General features: G+C 47.6%; 1 protein-coding gene across 1 annotated transcript in view; it reads right to left on the minus strand.

Annotated features, from left to right (window-relative positions):
- Nucleotides 1-19646, minus strand: part of LOC144158520 (uncharacterized) — a 34297-nt gene extending 14651 nt beyond the window's left edge. Inside the window, exons 1-3 of the mRNA XM_077689426.1 lie at nt 19276-19646; nt 16012-16158; nt 15886-15948 (exon numbers count right to left, since the gene is read on the minus strand). Of these exons, the coding sequence (XP_077545552.1) occupies nt 15886-15948; nt 16012-16093 (145 nt within the window). The 5' untranslated portion in view covers nt 16094-16158; nt 19276-19646. The remainder of the gene's footprint in view (nt 1-15885; nt 15949-16011; nt 16159-19275) is intronic.
- Nucleotides 19647-20107: the final 461 nt, after the last annotated feature.

The raw sequence follows: 20107 nt of genomic DNA on the forward strand, positions 1-20107 counted from the left end.
AGCTTCAAACCGGCCTTACGCAGCGCCAGCTGTTTGCCTGCCAGTTTCATTTCCATAGAAGGGTACCTCCAGAGGTCTAGTGTTGCTTATTAGTTGAAATAAGTTTTGTACTGTTTCTTTAAAAAATGTTAGGTGGCACTGCAATGCAGGAGGTTTGCAGTGCTGATCTTTTTTTATCGCGCAACAGCTACTCGGCCAAAGTTTACAGGACACAATCCTAGTGCTTTGCACTTCATTCCTGCAAGCAAGGCTACAATAGCGAGCAAGATGAGAATAAAGCACAACTTTATGTTTTGAGAGATAACTGACAGGGAAAATAGACAAGCATCAACCAAGGAGTTCCGTTTTCAACTTCATGCATGTTTTTCCATGCATGCTGGTCCCAAATACTGTGCTGGCCATAAATGCAAAGTTAGTGATTGACAATATGTTTTTACGTTACGTTGGGGCAAATAGGTGCCGCTGATAATGTCAAACCGCCAGATTTCTTCTAGGGAACCACCTGAAATTGCACATTTTGAAAGGGAATTTGGGCTTCACGCCATGACATGGGCACCATGCATGATAACGTTTTTTTTATATCTGGCAAACTGTTCCGTGCCAGTCGACATTTTTCTAAGGCGTGTTTTTGAAATGTTTCCCTACAAAATGCATATTCTAATTTTTTTAGTTTCGGTGGTTTGTTATACACAACTCCTTTTTTGTCATTTTCTTCGACATGACAAAAATTTTGATTTTGATATTTTGTTTCCCAACCATGGTGTGTGAAAACAAAAAAAAGTGGTGTTATTGGAACGGCCGTTAAATTATCCGCATTTTGTGTTCCTGTAATTAGTGCCTAACCAATTTTGTTCCCAGAAAAAAATGTTTTCTGGGACCCCTCAAAATCGATGAATTTTCTCGCAGTCCCGAGTAACTTGCAACAAATTTCCGTAATAGGTGAATCATCACAGGACTGCAAGCTAGCACATGATAACTGCATGCAAATCATCCTAAAATCCTGAGTCATTATTTACCCCTTCCCCCCCCACGAACCTCACATTCATTGAAAAGTGGTGGGCCATGCTTTTCAAACCAAGCAAAAATTGGAGAAAGGTTAGCAGATACGTATTTTTTGTTTCATCAAGCAAGGCTTCACCAGATATACACTAAGCTTTATCGCCGAGATGTTACTTCGGGTGCAAGAGTTGTACAACAGTGTTTCACTGTCTGTGAAATCCGCTAATCAATGCGACAAAGAAATATGGACCGCAAAACTGCAGCCCAAATAAACGCTTTCCAAAGAAAATGCCTTCCAAAGAAACTGTATATACCGTATAAACCGGATTATAGGTCGACCCGGTATATAAGTCTACCCCCTACCTAGAGGTGGGAAAAGTTGAGAAAAAAAAATAATTCGGCACAGAAGCGTACACAGAATGTCTATATTTATTTTCGAAGCCCGTCCATCACTGCCACTCACTATGCTTGCCGAAGTCACTCGTCCGAGCTCTCAGAATCGTCCGAGCATGACTGCTTCGCACTGTCATCTTCCATGCCGTCAGGCGCGTTGCTGATGGAGCACTTCCTCAACGCTCGTGTAACCATGTCATCGGGCAGCGACTGCCCAGAGAAGGACACCCAGCTTGACACGGTCGCAGCCGGCCCGTATGGGTCTTTTTGTTGTTGCCGGCTATCCACTCACTGTACAGTTCGCGGAGCCGGTCCGCGGATGGCCTCCGGAGTGATCGTGAGCAAAGTTCCCGGACGAAGTCCGCCACTTTGTTCTTTAACTCGGGGTGCACCGCTTGACATCCACGGAACGATCGGTTTTGGGAGTTGCACGTGCACAGCTGAGGTTTCCGGCTCCGCCAGTACCGCAGACTTTTCTCCGAAACGCCTAACTGGCATTGCACCGCCATATTCCCATTCTGCCCGGCGACTCAATCGCCGCCAGCTTAAACGCCGCGCTGAACTGGCGTCGACTGCCGCCACTCATCTCGGAACAGACACGTACAGAAATGTACATACGCACGTACAATAGACGAGTAAAAGACGAAAAACCAGAGAAAAGCGATCGCAAATAAAGGCCTGATAGTGCGAGAGAGCAGTCCGACAAGAATGGCGATGGTGACCGCTTGCACATTGTTGCCAGACAACAATTTACATTCTACCAATGACCGCTATATAAGACGAGGGGTGACTTTTGTGCGGATTTTTTTGGAAAAAAATTCGACCTATATTCCGGTTTACACGGTACGTGCCGACAATAGGCAGGAGCCATTCAGCAGTTGAACTGTAATATCCATGTGGGTGCTGCACATCATGATACGATAGCATTGTGATCCCTCGTTCTCCTGGCATTCACTGAGGGGTTCTATCTGATGAGTGCGATACCGTGTCATTCATAGATATCTCCCAGCCGCTGTCTGGGCTGCGCTGTCATAAAAATCTGAAAAGTAGGGGTAAACAGCATTCACAGAGGTAACCACTTCGCAGTGTGCATGTGCTTCCGGCCACATGGTGCATTTACAGATGAAGGGGCTGTAGAAATGAGTTCGGAAAAAGCAAATAAGAATTTTGTGTAATCACACCTCACAGGGGACCTTTTTCCTGTAGCCATCTGCACATGCGCAGGCTGGTGGTGCGCCAATCTCAGGAGTCACCTTGGGAATATAAACGAACGAGCGATCCTCAGCTTGATGCTCGAGGGCGGTGGTGCTTCCTAGAACTGCAGGCCTTTATTTCCTCCTTTTGGACAGGTCGTCCAAAGTTCGTATGTGCACACAAAAAGGCTTAGTAAGAAAGGAGCAAAGTCATTTGAGGCTGACCATGTAGCGGGCTCATGGCTCTCAGCGAGGGAGTAACAAAGATGCTAAGAGTAAAAAGGCACTTCACCCACTGCAGATTAGTCTCGACAATATGCACCTACTGCTGTAGATCCATGTGAAAGGTATCGGAATGATGGGTGGGTGCAGCAGGGACTAAGGACGAGAATGTTTTGCGCACGAGGTTTCCGAGCATGAGACTTTTGCAAGGATGCCTGACTGCCATTCCTTAGTTCGCCGCGTCGGCTGGTAGGATCGATACAGGAAAAAGGTCCCTTGTTTCAAAAGGCTGTGTGTTCGATGGGTCTCTTTAATCAAATGCTACTGTTATGTAACCTACTAATTCCGTATTTAGACATGGGCATTATTAATTTTTTGAAACTTATAACACTAAGACTGCGTCCATTTTCCACCTGATATCCCTTGGATGTTGCAGTACAGTTAAAACCTGATCTACCAAAGTCACTGGGAACCGTGGTTTGCTTCACTAAATCGAAAACTTCGTAAAATCGAGGCTGTTATTTTACAAGCAGTTGATTCCAGAAATTCAACTTATTGATTATGAAATGTAACGTGCAGACGCTACACAGGCGATGAGGCGCGCCGTAATGGAGGGCTCCGAATTAATTTTGACCACCTGGGGATCTTTAACGTGCACTGAAATCTCAAACACATGGGTGTTTTCGCTTTTTGTATCCATGAGAACGGCAGCCATTGTCCATAAATTTGATGTCTGAAGGAAGGCTGCAGCTAGAATGACATCGTAATTGTGGCAGTCATGGCGCTCCTCTGCCCAAATTTAGCAATGCGCTAAGAAACCGCAGTAAAAATAAAAGCCAGCTGGGACTTGCCCTAAAGTCATCGCACCCCAGAAGACGCACAGAGCACAGCGCTTTTTGTTCTACTACTTCCCCACTGAGCGGAACGTTCTTGGCTCTCATATCATTGGACCACGTAAACAGGGCTTCCTCCCACTTCTCATTCAGGGTTGTCTGAGGTTCTTTTTCTTCGATGCAATTCCAAACAAAGTGGCGCCGATGACAGCATCCTTTTCCTCCAAGATTACGGAAAGAGTGTTGGCCGGAATACCGTGGTCTGCAGCTGCGGGACTGCTGAGTTTTCCTCGTGGGGCGTCGAAAAATTAAAATAAATGCCACGTTATTTTTTCTTCCAGCGAACAATATAATCTTCTTGGAATTCAAATGAAGTACATTCGAAATTGTTCCGTTTTAAATACGTCGGTTTTTTAAAATACCTCATTAAATTCGGAATGGTGCTGAATCTATTTCGTTAGTTTGAGCTCATAAAAGCGTTCTTCTAGGCACCTGCGGAGAAATTTGAAGGAGTTCGTTAGATTACAAAATTTGTAAGATCAGGATTCGTTAGATCAAGGTTTGACTAATTTTGCTTATACTTTTTTTAACGCCCCCCCCCCCAAATGTGGTGCAATGGGGTTCGCCCCACTCAAGACAAAATCCTGCTGACGCCCATACCATGGGGTTAAAGGGCAACTGCACTCAAAATTTCGACCACGTGAAAACACTGTTCCTGTATCGTATGACTAAAAAGCCCGCGATGTACGAAGTATGACGCCTAAAATGTGCGTGTAATTGCGCCACAAGCGACCAGCAAAAATCGACGATTTTGAAAACGAAACTGGGCAAAACGCGGCCATTACAGGCAGGCGGAAGTGACGTATCAGCCGTCGGCGCGAGCGGCCAGATGGCTTGGCCCCATGGCCTGGCCTGACGGCGCGAGCTGTGCAGACCGGCCAACGCGGCCGGTTCGGCCAGCCAGGAGGAGAGTGTGAGCGCGCGCGTACGGGGGTGTGGGAGGCGCGCGGAAAAGCGAGCGCGTGTCCCGCAAGCACGACACTTCGTGCGCTCCGACAGCAGCACACCACGTAGCATGATGTCGCGACAACACTCCAAAAAGAGAACCGTACGGTTAACAAAGACTCTTCGGAGCCACGAAGGCCAGGCGTACCGGCGGCGCGAAATTCGAGTTTCCTGGATTCTCCCACTGCGAGGCAGGCCGATCGGCCTGGACGGCTGGCATGTCACTTCCCCTAAATGGCTGTTTGCGCGACACGCCGGCACGTGCTTTGTCGTCTGCAAGGGCGTTATTTTGAGTGCCTGAAACTGAATAACCACACATTGCACAGAGCTACCGGTCGCGTCGCAGTAGTTCTCATGGTACCTACTACACATTTCGAAGGCATTTAGCCAGGGTGAAATTTGAGTGCAGCTGGCCTTTAAAGATAAAAATGAATAAATCTAAAGCAATGACAAGTAAGCATGCCAAAAGCACACTGCGTAGCATATGTAACAAAGCACTAGAACAAGCAGAAGATAATAACTACCTTGGACAGGTTGTTTGTGTAGATCACAGCCACGAGAAAAAATCTGGCACGGAATAAGCATTAGCTAGGGTGCTCTTGGCAAGCACTCCCAAATATTGAAAAAAGTAAGCTAGCTCTATCACTGAAAAGAATATAGAACCAATGCGTCCTACCCGTAATGACATGGAGCAGAAACCTGGTGCCTTACTAAACAACCTGAAAGCAAACTTAGCTCAGCTCAACAGGCTATAGAGTGAATAATGATAGGAGTAACATTAATAGAAACAAGCATCCTGGATCAGGGAACTTGAGTACAGAATATCACAGTTCAAATAAAGAAAAAGAAATGGGCTTGAGCTGGCCACGTTGATGAATCAACAACCGCTGGACCACCAGAGTAACAGAGTGGATACGGAGAGGCCAGTCTAGAAGGGAAAGGCCAAAAACCCGATGGAGGGATGAAATAAGGATATCTGAGGGCAAAAAATGGACTTGAGAAGCACAAGACAGGAGCGGTTGGAGGTCATTGGGAGAAGCCTTAGTCCTGCAGCAGACCTGAGAACGCAGTTGATGATAATGATGTTTATATTCTATAAGCATTATGGTGTTTTCATGCTGCTTATGTATCCACTTATTAGAAACGTTAATAGAAACAAGCATCCTGGATCAGGGAACTTGAGTACAGAATATCACAGTTCAAGTAAAGAAAAAGAAATGGACTTGATCTGGCCACGTTGATGAATCGACAACCGCTGGACCACCAGAGTAACAGAGTGGATACGGAGAGGCCAGTCTAGAAGGGAAAGGCCAAAAACCCGATGGAGGGATGAAATAAGGATATCTGAGGGCAAAAAATGGACTTGAGCAGCGCAAGACAGGAGCAGTTGGAGGTCATTGGGAGAAGCCTTAGTCCTGCAGCAGACCTGAGAACGCAGTTGATGATGATGTTTATATTCTATAAGCATTATGGTGTTTTCATGCTGCTTATGTATACACTTAATAGAAACATTAATAGAAACAAGCATCCTGGATCAGGGAACTTGAGTACACAGTATCACAGTTCAAGTAAAGAAAACCAAATGGACTTGAGCTGCCAACATTGATGAATCGACAACCGCTGGACCACCACAATAACAGAGTGGATACCGAGAGACCAGTCTAGAAGGGAAAGGCCAAAAACCCGATGGAGGGTGAAATAAGGATATCTGGGGGCAAAAAATGGACTTGAGCAGCGCAAGACAGGAGCAGTTGGAGGTCATTGGGAGGAGCCTTAGTCCTGCAGCAGACCTGAGAACGCAGTTGATAATAATGATGTTTATATTCTATAAGCATTACGGTGTTTTCATGCTGCTTATGTATCCACTTAATAGAAACATTAATAGAAACAAGCATCCTGGATCAGGGAACTTGAGTACAGAATATCACAGTTCAAGTAAAGAAAAAGAAATGGACTTGATCTGGCCACGTTGATGAATCGACAACCGCTGGACCACCAGAGTAACAGAGTGGATACGGAGAGGCCAGTCTAGAAGGGAAAGGCCAAAAACACGATGGAGGGTGAAATAAGGATATCTGGGGGCAAAAATGGACTTGAGCAGCGCAAGACAGGAGCAGTTGGAGGTCATTGGGAGAAGCCTTAGTCCTGCAGCAGACCTGAGAACGCAGTTGATGATGATGTTTATATTCTATAAGCATTATGGTGTTTTCATGCTGCTTATGTATCCACTTAATAGAAACATTAATAGAAACAAGCATCCTGGATTAGGGAACTTGAGTACAGAATATCACAGTTCAAGTAAAGAAAAAGAAATCAGTGATGCTACCGGCTTAGGCCGCTTTGGAGAAGCTTTTGGAGCAGGCAAAAATGCGTTTTGGAGCAGCAAAACCAGCTTTCGGAGCAGGTGTTGATAGAAGCAATTTTAAGACACGTATTGCATTCACGATAGATAATCGCTAAAAGCACTCCCTTCAACGATAATAAAAAATTGAAAGAACCCTCCACATGGATATTTTGTCCCAATTTTCATCAGTCTCCTAAAGAATGTCTGCATTGGACTTTGTGCAGCGGCCTGCACAACAAAAATTTAAAAGCAAGCTCTTATTTTTACACAATAGAAGATTGACTATGAACAAACTAAAAATTGTTCGTCACAATATGTAAAATCGAGCACAATTGGAAGGCTACCGTGGGAGCATGGACCAATAACATCAGTAGTGTCACGGCTTTCACTGCATAATTGAACATCGTGCTCTTCCCCGTGTAGCACATGCATCACTATTTAGCACCGTCATTGCTGCCACCGTAAGGGTCTAAAATTACAAGCCACCGATAGCAGCGCTATTGTTTACAAAGGCAGCGGGCAGCCATTTCTGGCAACCAACAAGCAGCACCAGGCTGAATCTTGCCCCTTCAGGACACGTTTGCTGCAAGCAACCAAAACGCCTTCGTTAATGACAAGGTAGCCCAATAGTCCCCCCCCTTACTAGACCGAGACTATGTTAATTCCCTGCGAGGCCACGTGCGTGCATTTCACCTTCAATTTCCACGTATGTGAATTCTATGCTTCTATGAACTCTACGTGAAATCTAAGACAAGCGTCGTCATATGCGTGCCGTACTCGTTAAGCTCGGAAACAGCGTCAGGCGTCGTGAAATTGCCGTACTCGCTCACCGGCGCGCGGCCCGAACTATGCAACAGTTTCCTGCCCTTGCATACTATTTTCTCCCCCTTGCACTTCGCAAATTCTCATCTGTTTACAGTAAAACCTTGATGATACGAATCTCGCAGCACCGCGAAAAATTTTCGTATCATCCGAAATTCGTGTGATTAACACAGACCAAAAAATTAACCAATAAAACAAGTTTTCGATTATTTCTTTTTTTACTTCCGCGTGACGAAATCCGTGACGTTTTTCTGATTTTTTTTTTAACCTCCATGTCGCCGAGCGGCCCTTTCTGGACTTTCGTCTCCTCACTCGCGGTGCTCAAGTTCACTCATACAGGAGCGTTTTTGCACGCGATTCGTGCGCGTCGGCGGTGCGCGGGATATTTTCACGCCCGCGTCGGCGATTCGGAATTACGCGCGACGCGCGTGGCAGTGGGAGGAGCCCGATAACTTGTGCCAATGGGAGGGCGTGCACCTCATGGCGGCAGTTACGAAGCGTTCGAGACAGCCGACTGGCTCCGCCGGAGATGTTTAGGCTTAGCACCCTGACAGATATTTCATGGGCGCTTTCACTAGCGGCGCGGATGCACCGTTTTCGCTCACATTATTAGCTCATTTAGCGCACAAGAAACTTCGTGTATGCTTTGAGCGGCATTTTAAAGAGCGTTTAGAAGCGGTCTCTTGAGCGTCCCGCACCACTTCGCGATCGAATCGGCGGCCATGTTGCCGCGGCCGGCCGCGCCCCGCGTAGCGTGCGGGCGGTTTCGCGGCGGTGTGAACGTGCCTGTAAAGTGCGCGGCGCGTTTTCGCGAGCAGAAAACAGCTTGCCCGTTCCTGGAGAGAGAGCGACAAAGAGGGCAGAGAGCCCGCATGTCGCCGTAGCTTGCTCGCTCGGCCGCCGGGCGCCTCCTCGACTCCTTATCATCCGCCGGGCACTGCAGGTCCGTTCGTAAGAGCCAACTTTTTTCCCATTTCAAACAGTGCGATTTCGCTGGGACTTATCAGAAATTCGCATAATCCAGATTCCACTGTAACTGCAACTCCTGCGTCATCATCTCTTGCCTACTTTTCTTCCAGCACAACTCCGCAGACACCCGGTCGACGCGTACGCTGTTAGGGCGCATTGGCGAGCGAGTACGGCAATTTCGCGACGCCTCACTTAGTTGCCGAACTTTACGAGTACGGCACGCATATCACGACTCATATCGCGGCCCAAAGACCGCGAGGCGGACGGTCACGACGGCGGCAGCCGGTCTCGCGAGTCCATGGGTGCGAAGCGCACTGCACGGAATTAACAGTCTCGGGTAGGGGGGGAATTTCACAACGCCTACGAGGCGTCAGCCGCAAAACGCATCATCGCCGTTATCGCAACAAGGGCCAGTTTGCTTTGGGTAGGCTCGGATTGCGTCCTGAAAACAGGTGCACCGCGATGTCGCTTTCAATGGGGAAACTCAAGTAGTTAGTTTCGTTTCTGAAAGTCGGCGTACACCCTTGGGCGCAGGTTGGGCGCAGAATCGCCAAATTTAGAGGAAATGTAGCAGGATGTAGCAGCCAGAGCACTTGGGCGCAGTTTGGCGCAGCGGTAGCATCACTGAGAAATGGACTTGATCAGGCCACGTTGATGAATCGACAACCGCTGGACCACCAGAGTAACAGAGTGGATACGGAGAGGCCAGTCTAGAAGGGAAAGGCCAAAAACCCGATGGAGGGATGAAATAAGGATATCTGAGGGCAAAAAATGGACTGGAGCAGCGCAAGACAGGAGCAGTTGGAGGTCATTGGGAGAAGCCTTAGTCCTGCAGCAGACCTGAGAACGCAGTTGATGATGATGTTTATATTCTATAAGCATTATGGTGTTTTCATGCTGCTTATGTATCCACTTAATAGAAACATTAATAGAAACAAGCATCCTGGATCAGGGAACTTGAGTACACAGTATCACAGTTCAAGTAAAGAAAACCAAATGGACTTGAGCTGCCAACATTGATGAATCGACAACCGCTGGACCACCACAATAACAGAGTGGATACCGAGAGACCAGTCTAGAAGGGAAAGGCCAAAAACCCGATGGAGGGTGAAATAAGGATATCTGGGGGCAAAAAATGGACTTGAGCAGCGCAAGACAGGAGCAGTTGGAGGTCATTGGGAGAAGCCTTAGTCCTGCAGCAGACCTGAGAATGCCGTTGATGATGATGTTTATATTCTATAAGCATTACGGTGTTTTCATGCTGCTTATGTATCGACTTAATAGAAACATTAATAGAAACAAGCATCCTGGATCAGGGAAATTGAGTACAGAATATCACAGTTCAAGTAAAGAAAAACAAATGGACTTGAGCTGGCAACATTGATGAATCGACAACCGCTGGACCACCACAATAACAGAGTGGATACCGAGAGACCAGTCTAGAAGGGAAAGGCCAAAAACGCGATGGAGGGTGAAATAAGGATATCTGGGGGCAAAAAATGGACTTGAGCAGCGCAAGACAGGAGCGGTTGGAGGTCATTGGGAGAAGCCTTAGTCCTGCAGCAGACCTGAGAACGCAGTTGATGATGATGATGTTTATATTCTATAAGCATTATTGTGTTTTCATGCTGCTTATGTATCCACTCCTAGAAGGGAATGGGTAGGGAATGCAGCATGTGAAAATGAATAAAAAACAAATTTTTCCCTTTTTCGACAGACAGAACTCACACAATGTTGCCAACATACCAGTTAAGGCACTTTCATTGTTAGAAAGCATACACGAGGCTACTGTGTTCCAACCACCTACAGAACATGGAATGGCCCCATGTTTCTCCTAGTATTTCGACCGTTACCGATGGATTGCAACCCCACTCCTGGTTGACGGGTGTGGGTGAGAGGTGGCACGACATTATCAGTATGTGAAGAATCTTTGCTTAATGGTTCAAAGAATGCGAGCCTCAAATACTTGCTCTTCCTCTAGCTTGTACGTTATGCTCCCAGCCTCCTTCCTGAAATGCTCTCAACACTCAAACTCAAACAGAAAGAGCTCCGAAGGGAAATTTTGCTTTCAGTTTACCTAGCTTTAAAGTTGTTGGTTCATTACTCACTATCTGCAGGTGCTTTAAAGGAGTACTGACACCAAATTTTGACGCCTAAAAAATGATATAATTGGCTTCAGTAGTTTGTACAGATGCCTCACAGAAATATTTGCAGCGATCCGAGGCCGGAATCACATCTAAAATCGATTTTGATTGTCCCGGCCGCGAGCTTCCGCAAATTGGCAGCACTAGCGAAATCACTTTCGGCGTGACAAAACATCGGCCTGCGTGTCTGGCCGGTTCAGGGTGACGTCATATAGTCGTTTTCGGAACCGGAAACGATATCCTGCGCTGCGCGCTGCTGTTGTCGGTGGTATTCGTTTGGGCAGGAGACGTAGGGTGTAGCTGTGTGAGCAATGCTTGTAAACTTCGCGCACTTTGCGTGTTCAACGTCTTTGCTCTTCAGTTCGTGGCCGGCGCATGATGTTCCCTTGCACTGGTGCTGAAAACGGCGCGGTGCCGGCACCGCGCGGTGTGCGATGTCGACGCGCACCGCGGCGACGCGACGGTGCGCGTCGCCAAGCTCGATGAAGTTGTGCTATGGCAAGCTCGCGGAATGCGAAGTACTGCTCGTGGAAGCCTGTCCGAGCAAATCAACGACGACGCCCAGATGCATTATTTTCCACGCGACGACATGCAGCGCTAAACGTCGACTGAGTTCGTGCGCCTCGGCGGCCGCAAGAACTGTCGCCCAAGCCAGCGGGCTCGGCATTGCTCGCGTCAGCTTGGGTGTTAGGAACTTCAGGCTTAGTATCGTGGCGAATATTTGATCGCCGTTATCTGTACAACTGCGAATGACTATCTGACCATCACTTACACAACTTTTCACCACACTATCATCCCCTTTTTCGCATACTGAGCTTTATTTTGGCGATAATTTCCGTTTCAGCGATCGGTGACCAAGACATCTGCCGTGGCCAGTTTTGATTCTAGCGCGCAGGTGGCACCATCTTTCGGCCGCTCGCCGCACCGCGGTGCCGGCAGTGCTGGGTCGGAGCGCCGAACCTCCACTGCCGGTCAGCGTACGCTTACCATCGCGGCAAATATCTGAACGCCGCTTTAAAATTCAGCCAGTCCGATGCTACTCTTTCTAGTTTCGGTTCTATTATTGCGCGCCAAACGCCAGGGGCGCTGGGGAAACAAAATGCTCTCTTTCTCTTCCGTTTTTCTCTTCGCTCGTTCACGGAGCGCTTTCCCTCACCCCCGCGTCGCGCCGTCAGCCCCGTCACCCCGTCTTGCTGCGCATGCGCGAGAACGGTTTACCTGCGCGACGGCGAGGCCGGCGCGCGTTTCATGTAGTGGGCGATTCTCGTATGTGCTCCCTCGGACATTACACATTACCGTGCTACAAAAGGGACGCCAAGAACAACAGGATGAATCGTAACGCGAAGACTCCGAGTGCTGTTAGCAAAAGGTGAGAACGTCGTTCGTATGCCGTACGTGAAGCTGAGCTGAAGGATAGGACTTGTGTTGTGCGTGTGCTGTGATTGAAGACAGACAACCTTGTCTGTGTTGTATTGGTTGGTCATCGGTGTTTCTCGCCGCACGTCGCGTTCGCGCACGTAACGCGAATAAAGTGTTCAAGTGATATTCGAGCTGGCGTCGTTACTGCTCAAGCGGCGTGGCTTCGTGCCGGCGGAGCGAGGCCGGCGGGGCTTGCCCGTTGGAGGCAGCGGAGTGGCGGCGGCGGTTGCCGGGTGGGATGGGGGGGACAGGGGCTGGGGGGAAGGAATCCAACCGGCATGAGAAGGGAGAGCGTTACCTCTCCCCCACGCAAGGTGCGCGCCCTCGCATTGTTGCCATGGCAATTATAACGCCTTCAAGGCCAACATGGCGGTGACGTTGCTAGGGCAACAACAACGCAGTAATGTTTCCCCAGGCTCACCAGGGGAGAATATGCCGCATGAGTCGCAATTAGCCCGGACGCTGGGTTGAAGGCTAAGAGTCCGCCTCCTGATTCAGCGCTGATAACAACCCCTGGCACAATTTTTCAACACACTAACATCTACTTTCTCGCATGTGGAACTTCTTTTTCACGATCAGATTGATTAGAAGAGTGGTGACAAGCTGTTGCTGTCACGGTCTGCGCCGGTTCGAGCCGCAGTGATATTAAAAACAGACGACGGTGAAGACATCGCCGGCCTAATTGCCTGGCCAAATAAAGTTGTTCTGTCTGTCGGGTGGCAGCGACTCATCCGAGTCTGACGATTCAGACGATATGTCGACTGCGCGGGCGAGTGCGGACCATGTGCAATCGTAGCAGACGATGCGGCTGCTTGCAGGCTGGCCTTCGAACGGTCATTTTCCCGCGCGGCGACCAAATTTGAAACTGGTTGCAATAACTGTGCTATAATTCTGCGTTGGCGGCTGACGACTATCGGTTCGATTTTCGTAATTACTGGGCCAATAGGTATTCTTTACAGCATAAAAACTGAAAGCGAGAAATTTCGTGTCAGTACTCCTTTAACATTTTTGTTAAGCACAAATGTTGCTTGCTGACTAATCTGTGTCTGATATTTCTGAGCCAAGCAGGTAGTGCCCTCTTGTCATGTAAACTGTGTGTCATGTAAACCCAAGATCTCCACAAATGCTTTGACATACGAGTTTTTATGAAAACTACTTTATCTGCACGATTGTAGCGCACCTACAATTGCAACACACCGGTAAGTTTACGCAGACAAATTTGAAGAAATAATTTGACCCTGATTCTACCATGCAGATGTAAAAGTCATAACACCATGTACCTTGGATAGGATATTTTTTTGATGAATGCAACTGTGGCAGCAAAACTACGCCGTGATTCTTAACTTGCTCATCCAGCTCTTGCTGGCATTAAAACTGAAGTAGGGAACACTGAAAGTGTCTGTGATTTTAAGTGCCTTGACCTTCATAATTTTAATGTGACGGGCTGTTGGTTCATTTGCTGCTAATTTATAAATTCCACCTAAAAAATCTTGAATTTATCGATGTCTGTGCTCAGGGCTAGCGAAGCTTGGCATGAAAACATGATTCGGCTTTGTTCACGCCACTGTCAATTTTTCACTGTCTCCGGGACACCCAGTGTGAATGATGCTCTTCAATACCCCTCGCTGGCCACAAGTGAAATTACCATGTGCTTGTTAGACAGTCAATTGTAATATACCCCTTGAGAGTCATAACGACTGAAGCACGGTGCTAATTGTAGCAGCAGAATAATGTGCAACAGCTGGCTAACGTATGCCCATTGCGAAATTGGTGCACCATATGTTACTCACATTACCTTGATAGACTGCTTTGTATTATATTGGGTTAATTTTGGAAACACTTCATGGCTGTGGCAGTGCTGCTGGCTCTTAAAGCCGATTTCAGTGCTGAGCTCGATTGTAGCATGCATACTAATTTGAAGACTACTTCAAGCAATAAGAAAGGTGCAAATTACAATCGTGCTAATGGAGTTGAACCTCGACATAACGAACATCAATTTAACGAAATTCGCGATATAACAAATTTTTTCAAGTTTTCTATTAAAATTTTGCAAAATGCATGTAACCTTGATTTTACGAAGTAATTTCGTGTGGCACTTCCGATTTAACGAAGTCACGGCAAGAAAGCTAGAATAAAATTCCAGTCGAGGCATGTTTTATTTTGCCTCTCAGAGCCTACATTGAGAGCATTCAGTACTGGCATTAAATCTAACAGGCTAAAATGAAAGAAAAGCGGTGAAATATGCGGTTGACAACAATTAGAAGTGATGAAAGAAGCTGCTCAAACCGCTAGCGGTCATGGACGGTTCAATAATGCGTCTACCAACGTTGCCTAAGCCAGCGCCGTCTATGCTTAGGCCGCCGAAGCCTACTTCAAGCTTTTCTCTATGCGTCCTTGTTCACGGTGCTGCTGCTCTAGTTTGTGCTCGCTGATAACCATATTATTGTTTTGTTCATGCATCATTAGGTGAGTCTTGTAAGCAGCATGAGCACTCCAAGGGAAAGAAAAGTGTTCCGAACAAGAGACTGAGGAAGCGTCGGTGAAACCGACGGCCACCGAAGTGATGAATGCTATCGACGTTCTGCAGAGGCATGCAGGCTCGCGCGAATGTTTAAAAAGAGCACGCCTTGTTAGCGCTGTCAGCATACGAGTGTCACGTAAAGCCCACCCTGGTCAAGAAATGCCAAGCACTGCTTACACTTTTTCACTACGGCTTGAACATCGAGTTTCTTTAGGGCTCATCAGAAATAAAAGTAATTGCTTAATCGAATTTGACCGGAAGATATTTAATGTAAGCTTTCCGCTTTAGCAGGAGCATGTAAGCGCTGCTCCACACAATGAAGCGGTCCGCGTGTACTCCGCTCAACTCGTAATCATGGCTTTATCTCGAGTGTTGTGGTTGCATCACGCGCCCATACTGCAGAGCCTTTGTACATGAAAAAAGTATTTCGAATGTTTCATAGCACCCTTCCGCTGTTGGCCCGCCACACCTCTCAATGCCGCGCCTAAGCCTACCACTGACTGGACGAATAGAGGCGTAACTTTGAACCAGCACCTCGCCGGGGTGAAGTTATAGAACGTGGTTATTGAACCACGTTGCCCTACTCCACGAGTGTTCACATTGGAACCTATCTAGTGGAACTTTTTGGTGCTATTGCCGTTTGATTTTAAATGCCGCCAGGAGCTATAGTAGTACGGGCAAGAGCAGGCAACTATTTTTAGCAGTTGACGTAGTATTTCATTAGCTATCACAAAAACCAAGCATCCGTGAATTTTTAATTAAGGAACACTGCAAATGTTACTTTTGCATTAATTTTCTGCCTTATATTTCCCTAATGGTTTGTTCTTGTTCAACAATGTTGACAAGTATGAACATTGACACTGGACTTAGACGTTTAGATTTGGCTATGGGTATATAACACGATTTTCCAGCTTCTGTATCACTTTGGTTGGGTGGCTGCAGAGTCACAGACACACGGACAGACCAAAATTTCCGCGTTTAGCTGCCAAGAAAGACAACCTTTAAAAACAACCACTCTAACCTGGAAATTTCTTTTCTGTTTGGGAGCTGGCACTGGTGAGGATTGTCAGAGCGCACTGTGCACCTGCAAAGAAAATTCAGTCTGTAATGAATTCAGATTTGCAGTCACACAAATCAAGGCAGGTACCTCTGGAACTGGTAGTAACGGCGGTTTGTGTCCTTTTGTGGCTGCAGAATACATCCCTGTTGGAAGCAGCATACACAGACATTGCCACAGCGCAGCTCTTGGGCGTCGAAGATGTTGATGTTCTGCCCGTTGTCGGTGTTGTGCCCCCTGGAGGAAAAAAAAACAACCCCAGATAAATTTACAGACTAAAAGTAATGCCTGTGAGCCTATTGCCAGTTTCACATCCAGCGAATATTGAAATACAGACCTGTGATCACCAGACATCCCTTCTGCAAACACTGGTAAACAAACCATCCAGATCAGTACAGATAACCATCAAGTTGGTGTAGTAAGCAATGCAAGCGAGACATGTTGGAGCTCTTCAGCAGTTCTCCCACATCTTAAAAAAACACAAAAACAACCAGTCAGAAATGACGCAGGACACGAGAAGAAAGAACACAACATGCTGCTGGTACTTCTTGTGTACCGAGTCTTTTTTCGCTGGTTCTTTTTATGTACAGCATGAACAAACTTGCGCCACATTTTGCTCTCTTAAAAAAAGAATTGATCTTGAGCACTCGATAACAATTTGTAAGCCTGATTCAGGGGTGGAACAGGGTAGATGGGTTTGGGAGCAGTCCGGGAAGCAGGCAAAATTGCCTTTTGCAGCAGGCTTGGAGCAGCCAGAAGGTTTGGAGCACCCAGAAAGGCCATTTGGCAGGGGGCTGGCACAGGCTGTTGTGCCAGCCCCTGCCAATTAACTTTAATCTCTGTATCTACTACATCAGGCATTCTACCATGCACTAAAACCTACTGCAAGCCAGGAACGCGGTTTTACTATATCTGGAAATTCACAATATGCTGAGTTATGTAACTTAGGCCCCAGCGAGTGCATCGCATTATTGAAGTTAACAGGGTAAACCTCACGTGCAAAGTCGAAGGAGATCAGATAAGAGGCCTCGCTTTGTGTTAGAAAGACGACATTGTTACGCGAACTCAGAGCGGCATTCCGTAAAACAAGGCGTTTGCTTGCCTTTTGTTTTATCGAACAGCAGTTTCTGTGCGTGCGAAGCAGAACATAGCTTTGTCTTCGCCTGGCATGGGGTTGCGAAGCCGATGAATGTACACCATAGACTAAATAACGAGAGCATGTTAAAAGGCATAATTAATGCTGAACCATCCTCCACACAAATAAAGCTAACCACAAAGTTCACAGTCGAAAATCAGTAATTAGCTCGCAAGAAAGGAGAACTGAATTAATAAACGACGGCAAAGCGTCCAAGAGCCTGACTTTTAAATACATGCAGCAGCATGTATTGTCAAAAATGGTCGACCAAATCGGTCCATGAAAAACGGTCGACTAGACTGATTGTAGGGTTTTACGTGCTGACACAATGCAGGTGATGAGGCGTGCTGTAGTGGAGGGCTCCGGACTAATTTTGACCACCTGGGGATCTTTAACGTATGCCAAAATATCGTACACACGGGCGTTTTTGCTTTTCGCCTCCACCAGAAAAGCGGGCCGCTGCGACCAGGCATCGAAGCTGCGTCCTCGTGCTCAGCAGCACAATGCCTTAGCCACTGCAGCGAATTGGTCAACGAAGCTGAAGTTCACCTCCAATAAACTGCAACTTTTCATGCTAATACTACTCGGTTTTCCATCTGTTTGCGATGTGACAAAAACATTTCACCCACTTTCAGCAATTTTCCAGTTTGTGGTGCACTGGCCAGCACTGCCAATCAAAAACCGTGCAAATGCAACACAAATAGATCCAAAGTTAAGGCACAGAACGAGCATAGTGCCTATGACATGACAGCTAAGCAAAAGCCAGTTTCTATTGCCACTCATAACCTTAATGAAACCGCAACCATAACCTTTACGAAACCGCAACCATAACCGAATTGAAACCGAAAACACGTTTCAGCCATGTTTTCGGGCAGTGGGCCTCAAGGCGGTCTATTTCCCGGTTCAATTCGGGCTCTGCGGCGCTGGTAAATGAGTTTGCCACAGTGAGGGTGGTTTGGCACAGGGATTTGCAGGTAAACAAGTTTGCCGCTCAATGGCACAGCTGTTCCACCCATGCTGACGTTATACCACACACACAAACTTGCATTCATGATAGTGTTTTTGACAACGAATTTCTGCCGCCGGCATTCTGAGCATACAGACAAGACCTGATTCGAGAGACAGGGACATTGCCCTACTTGAAGCATCCCTTCAATTACGGATGCCGCAGGCATTGAGTCTCCGTTGTGTAAACTGCCTTGCGATAGCCTATGCCTAGTGATTGCAGTTGTTTACAGGCCACAGGGGCTGCTCTGACAGTGTTAGAAAGCCTTGTCATGACCAGCACAGAGATAGTCAACCACAACAGCGTTTGGGCTCGAACTGATTTTATTTCAAGCCAGCGTGAGAGCACGAGCCTGCGCTCGTGCGGAGCACCTGGATTCGTCATTGTGGCACGGCGGGCCCTTGTTGCGGTGTTTGCTACAGCCTCAAGAAGCACATTACCTCTATAGACCCTTTGCAAAAAGGCAGGCCACACTGAGCATTCAGCGGTGGCAACACTGGTGGTTAACGTGATGATGCCATGATAAAGGAAGCGTCGCGCAGGAATGCCATTGCGGTTCCACAGTTTGGCCAATTGCTTGACCAGTCTGCAGCATCACAAAGAGATATTTTTGGTTGTTTTGTATACGCTGCGAGTGCTTTTGTAGCATTAAAAGGCACAAAGCCAAAGCACTGCTGCGCACCTCATTGCTAGCAGTATGTTTACATGCCGTGCTGCTGGGGAAAAGGTATGTACGACGCGCACCTTTAGTGTCTCCCGAAGGGTGAGCAGCTTCGCAGGTCACCCTTTTTTAGAGTGAAAGGGCACTAATTTTTTCCCCTTTTTCCTTGTTTTATTTTTTGCCTTGTTGCACGTTGAGCAGCGACAGCCCGTTTCAAAGGGCACAGCCATAATCACCATCACCACCCTCATGGGAGATTTCACAACGTCTACTACGCCAGCCCCTTTACCTGATGTTCCGACGCGGTGATTTCAAGACTGAATTTCAACCAAATAACTACCCCAACATGTCACTCCGCTTTACTACAGGCGCGGCTAGAGACGACTGCAGCCAAATGGTGGCCGTCAGGGGGGCGACATGCATCCGTGCTGTTGAGAAGCCAGCCGCGCTGCCAGAAGCAGTGCCCACCGGACGCCCGATACCGGATCAAAAGTTCGCGACAGACCGCAACGACGGAGACGCGACAAATACTGCCGGCGAAAGCAGACAGACCTTATTAGCAGCAGCTGTGGCAGCCCAGGGAGGTGTTTGCGCAGAAGTCACGAGGTCCCACGCCGTTTTGGCAGGCGCGCACAACTTGTCCGAGTGCGCGGTAAGGCCGCGACGGGTGACAAAGCCCTGCGTGAGCGGGCACTAGCATGGGTCACTTTCCTCAAGTCTGCCTTCCCGCGCTGACGACGTTCACACACGCATGATCGACAGGACTAAAATACCGCACACGGCCACACAATGCTCAGTAGAACTACGCAGAACGACGACGCGTTAACTTTTGAAACCCCAACCACCCCAACAAAAGGACTGGCAAGGTCCTGTCAAAGGCATGCTCACTCTAGTGAAGCCTCCCATCGTTGATTTGTCCTGCGTTGGAGGACCGTCTGTGGCGCTACGCGCGTATGTTCAAACCACGTAAACAGCCTCTGATGTTCCAGTCATAGAGTTATACTGTTCCAGTGCCGCTTGTCGGGCTGTTATTAACGTGGAGGAATAAAACAGTTTTTAACTTGTCCAGCCACTAAGTAAGCACAGAAACTCCGTCGTCGCACGTAGAGCCTCTAATAGGTCGACCAACGCCTCCTAAAAAAAACTTTTTTTAGGAGGCGTTGGTACGACTGACGTCCTACTGCGTTGCACAAGACAAGACCAACGGTTGCACTTGCAAGCATAGAGTTCCTCACTAGCTTATTGAGAAACTGGAGAATATGCAAGTACTTGTTTGCACGTATATATGCACGTATGTGTATCTCGAGCATATTCAAGCGCCGTTGGTCCGCTCTGTCTGCATCTTTGTCACCACCGGGCAGGCTAGCGCAGGTCCTCGGAGTGC

Source organism: Haemaphysalis longicornis, unplaced genomic scaffold, assembly GCF_048455015.1.
Source record: "Haemaphysalis longicornis isolate Haplotype H1 unplaced genomic scaffold, Haemaphysalis longicornis Haplotype H1 scaffold_10, whole genome shotgun sequence".
Taxonomy (NCBI): domain Eukaryota; kingdom Metazoa; phylum Arthropoda; class Arachnida; order Ixodida; family Ixodidae; genus Haemaphysalis; species Haemaphysalis longicornis.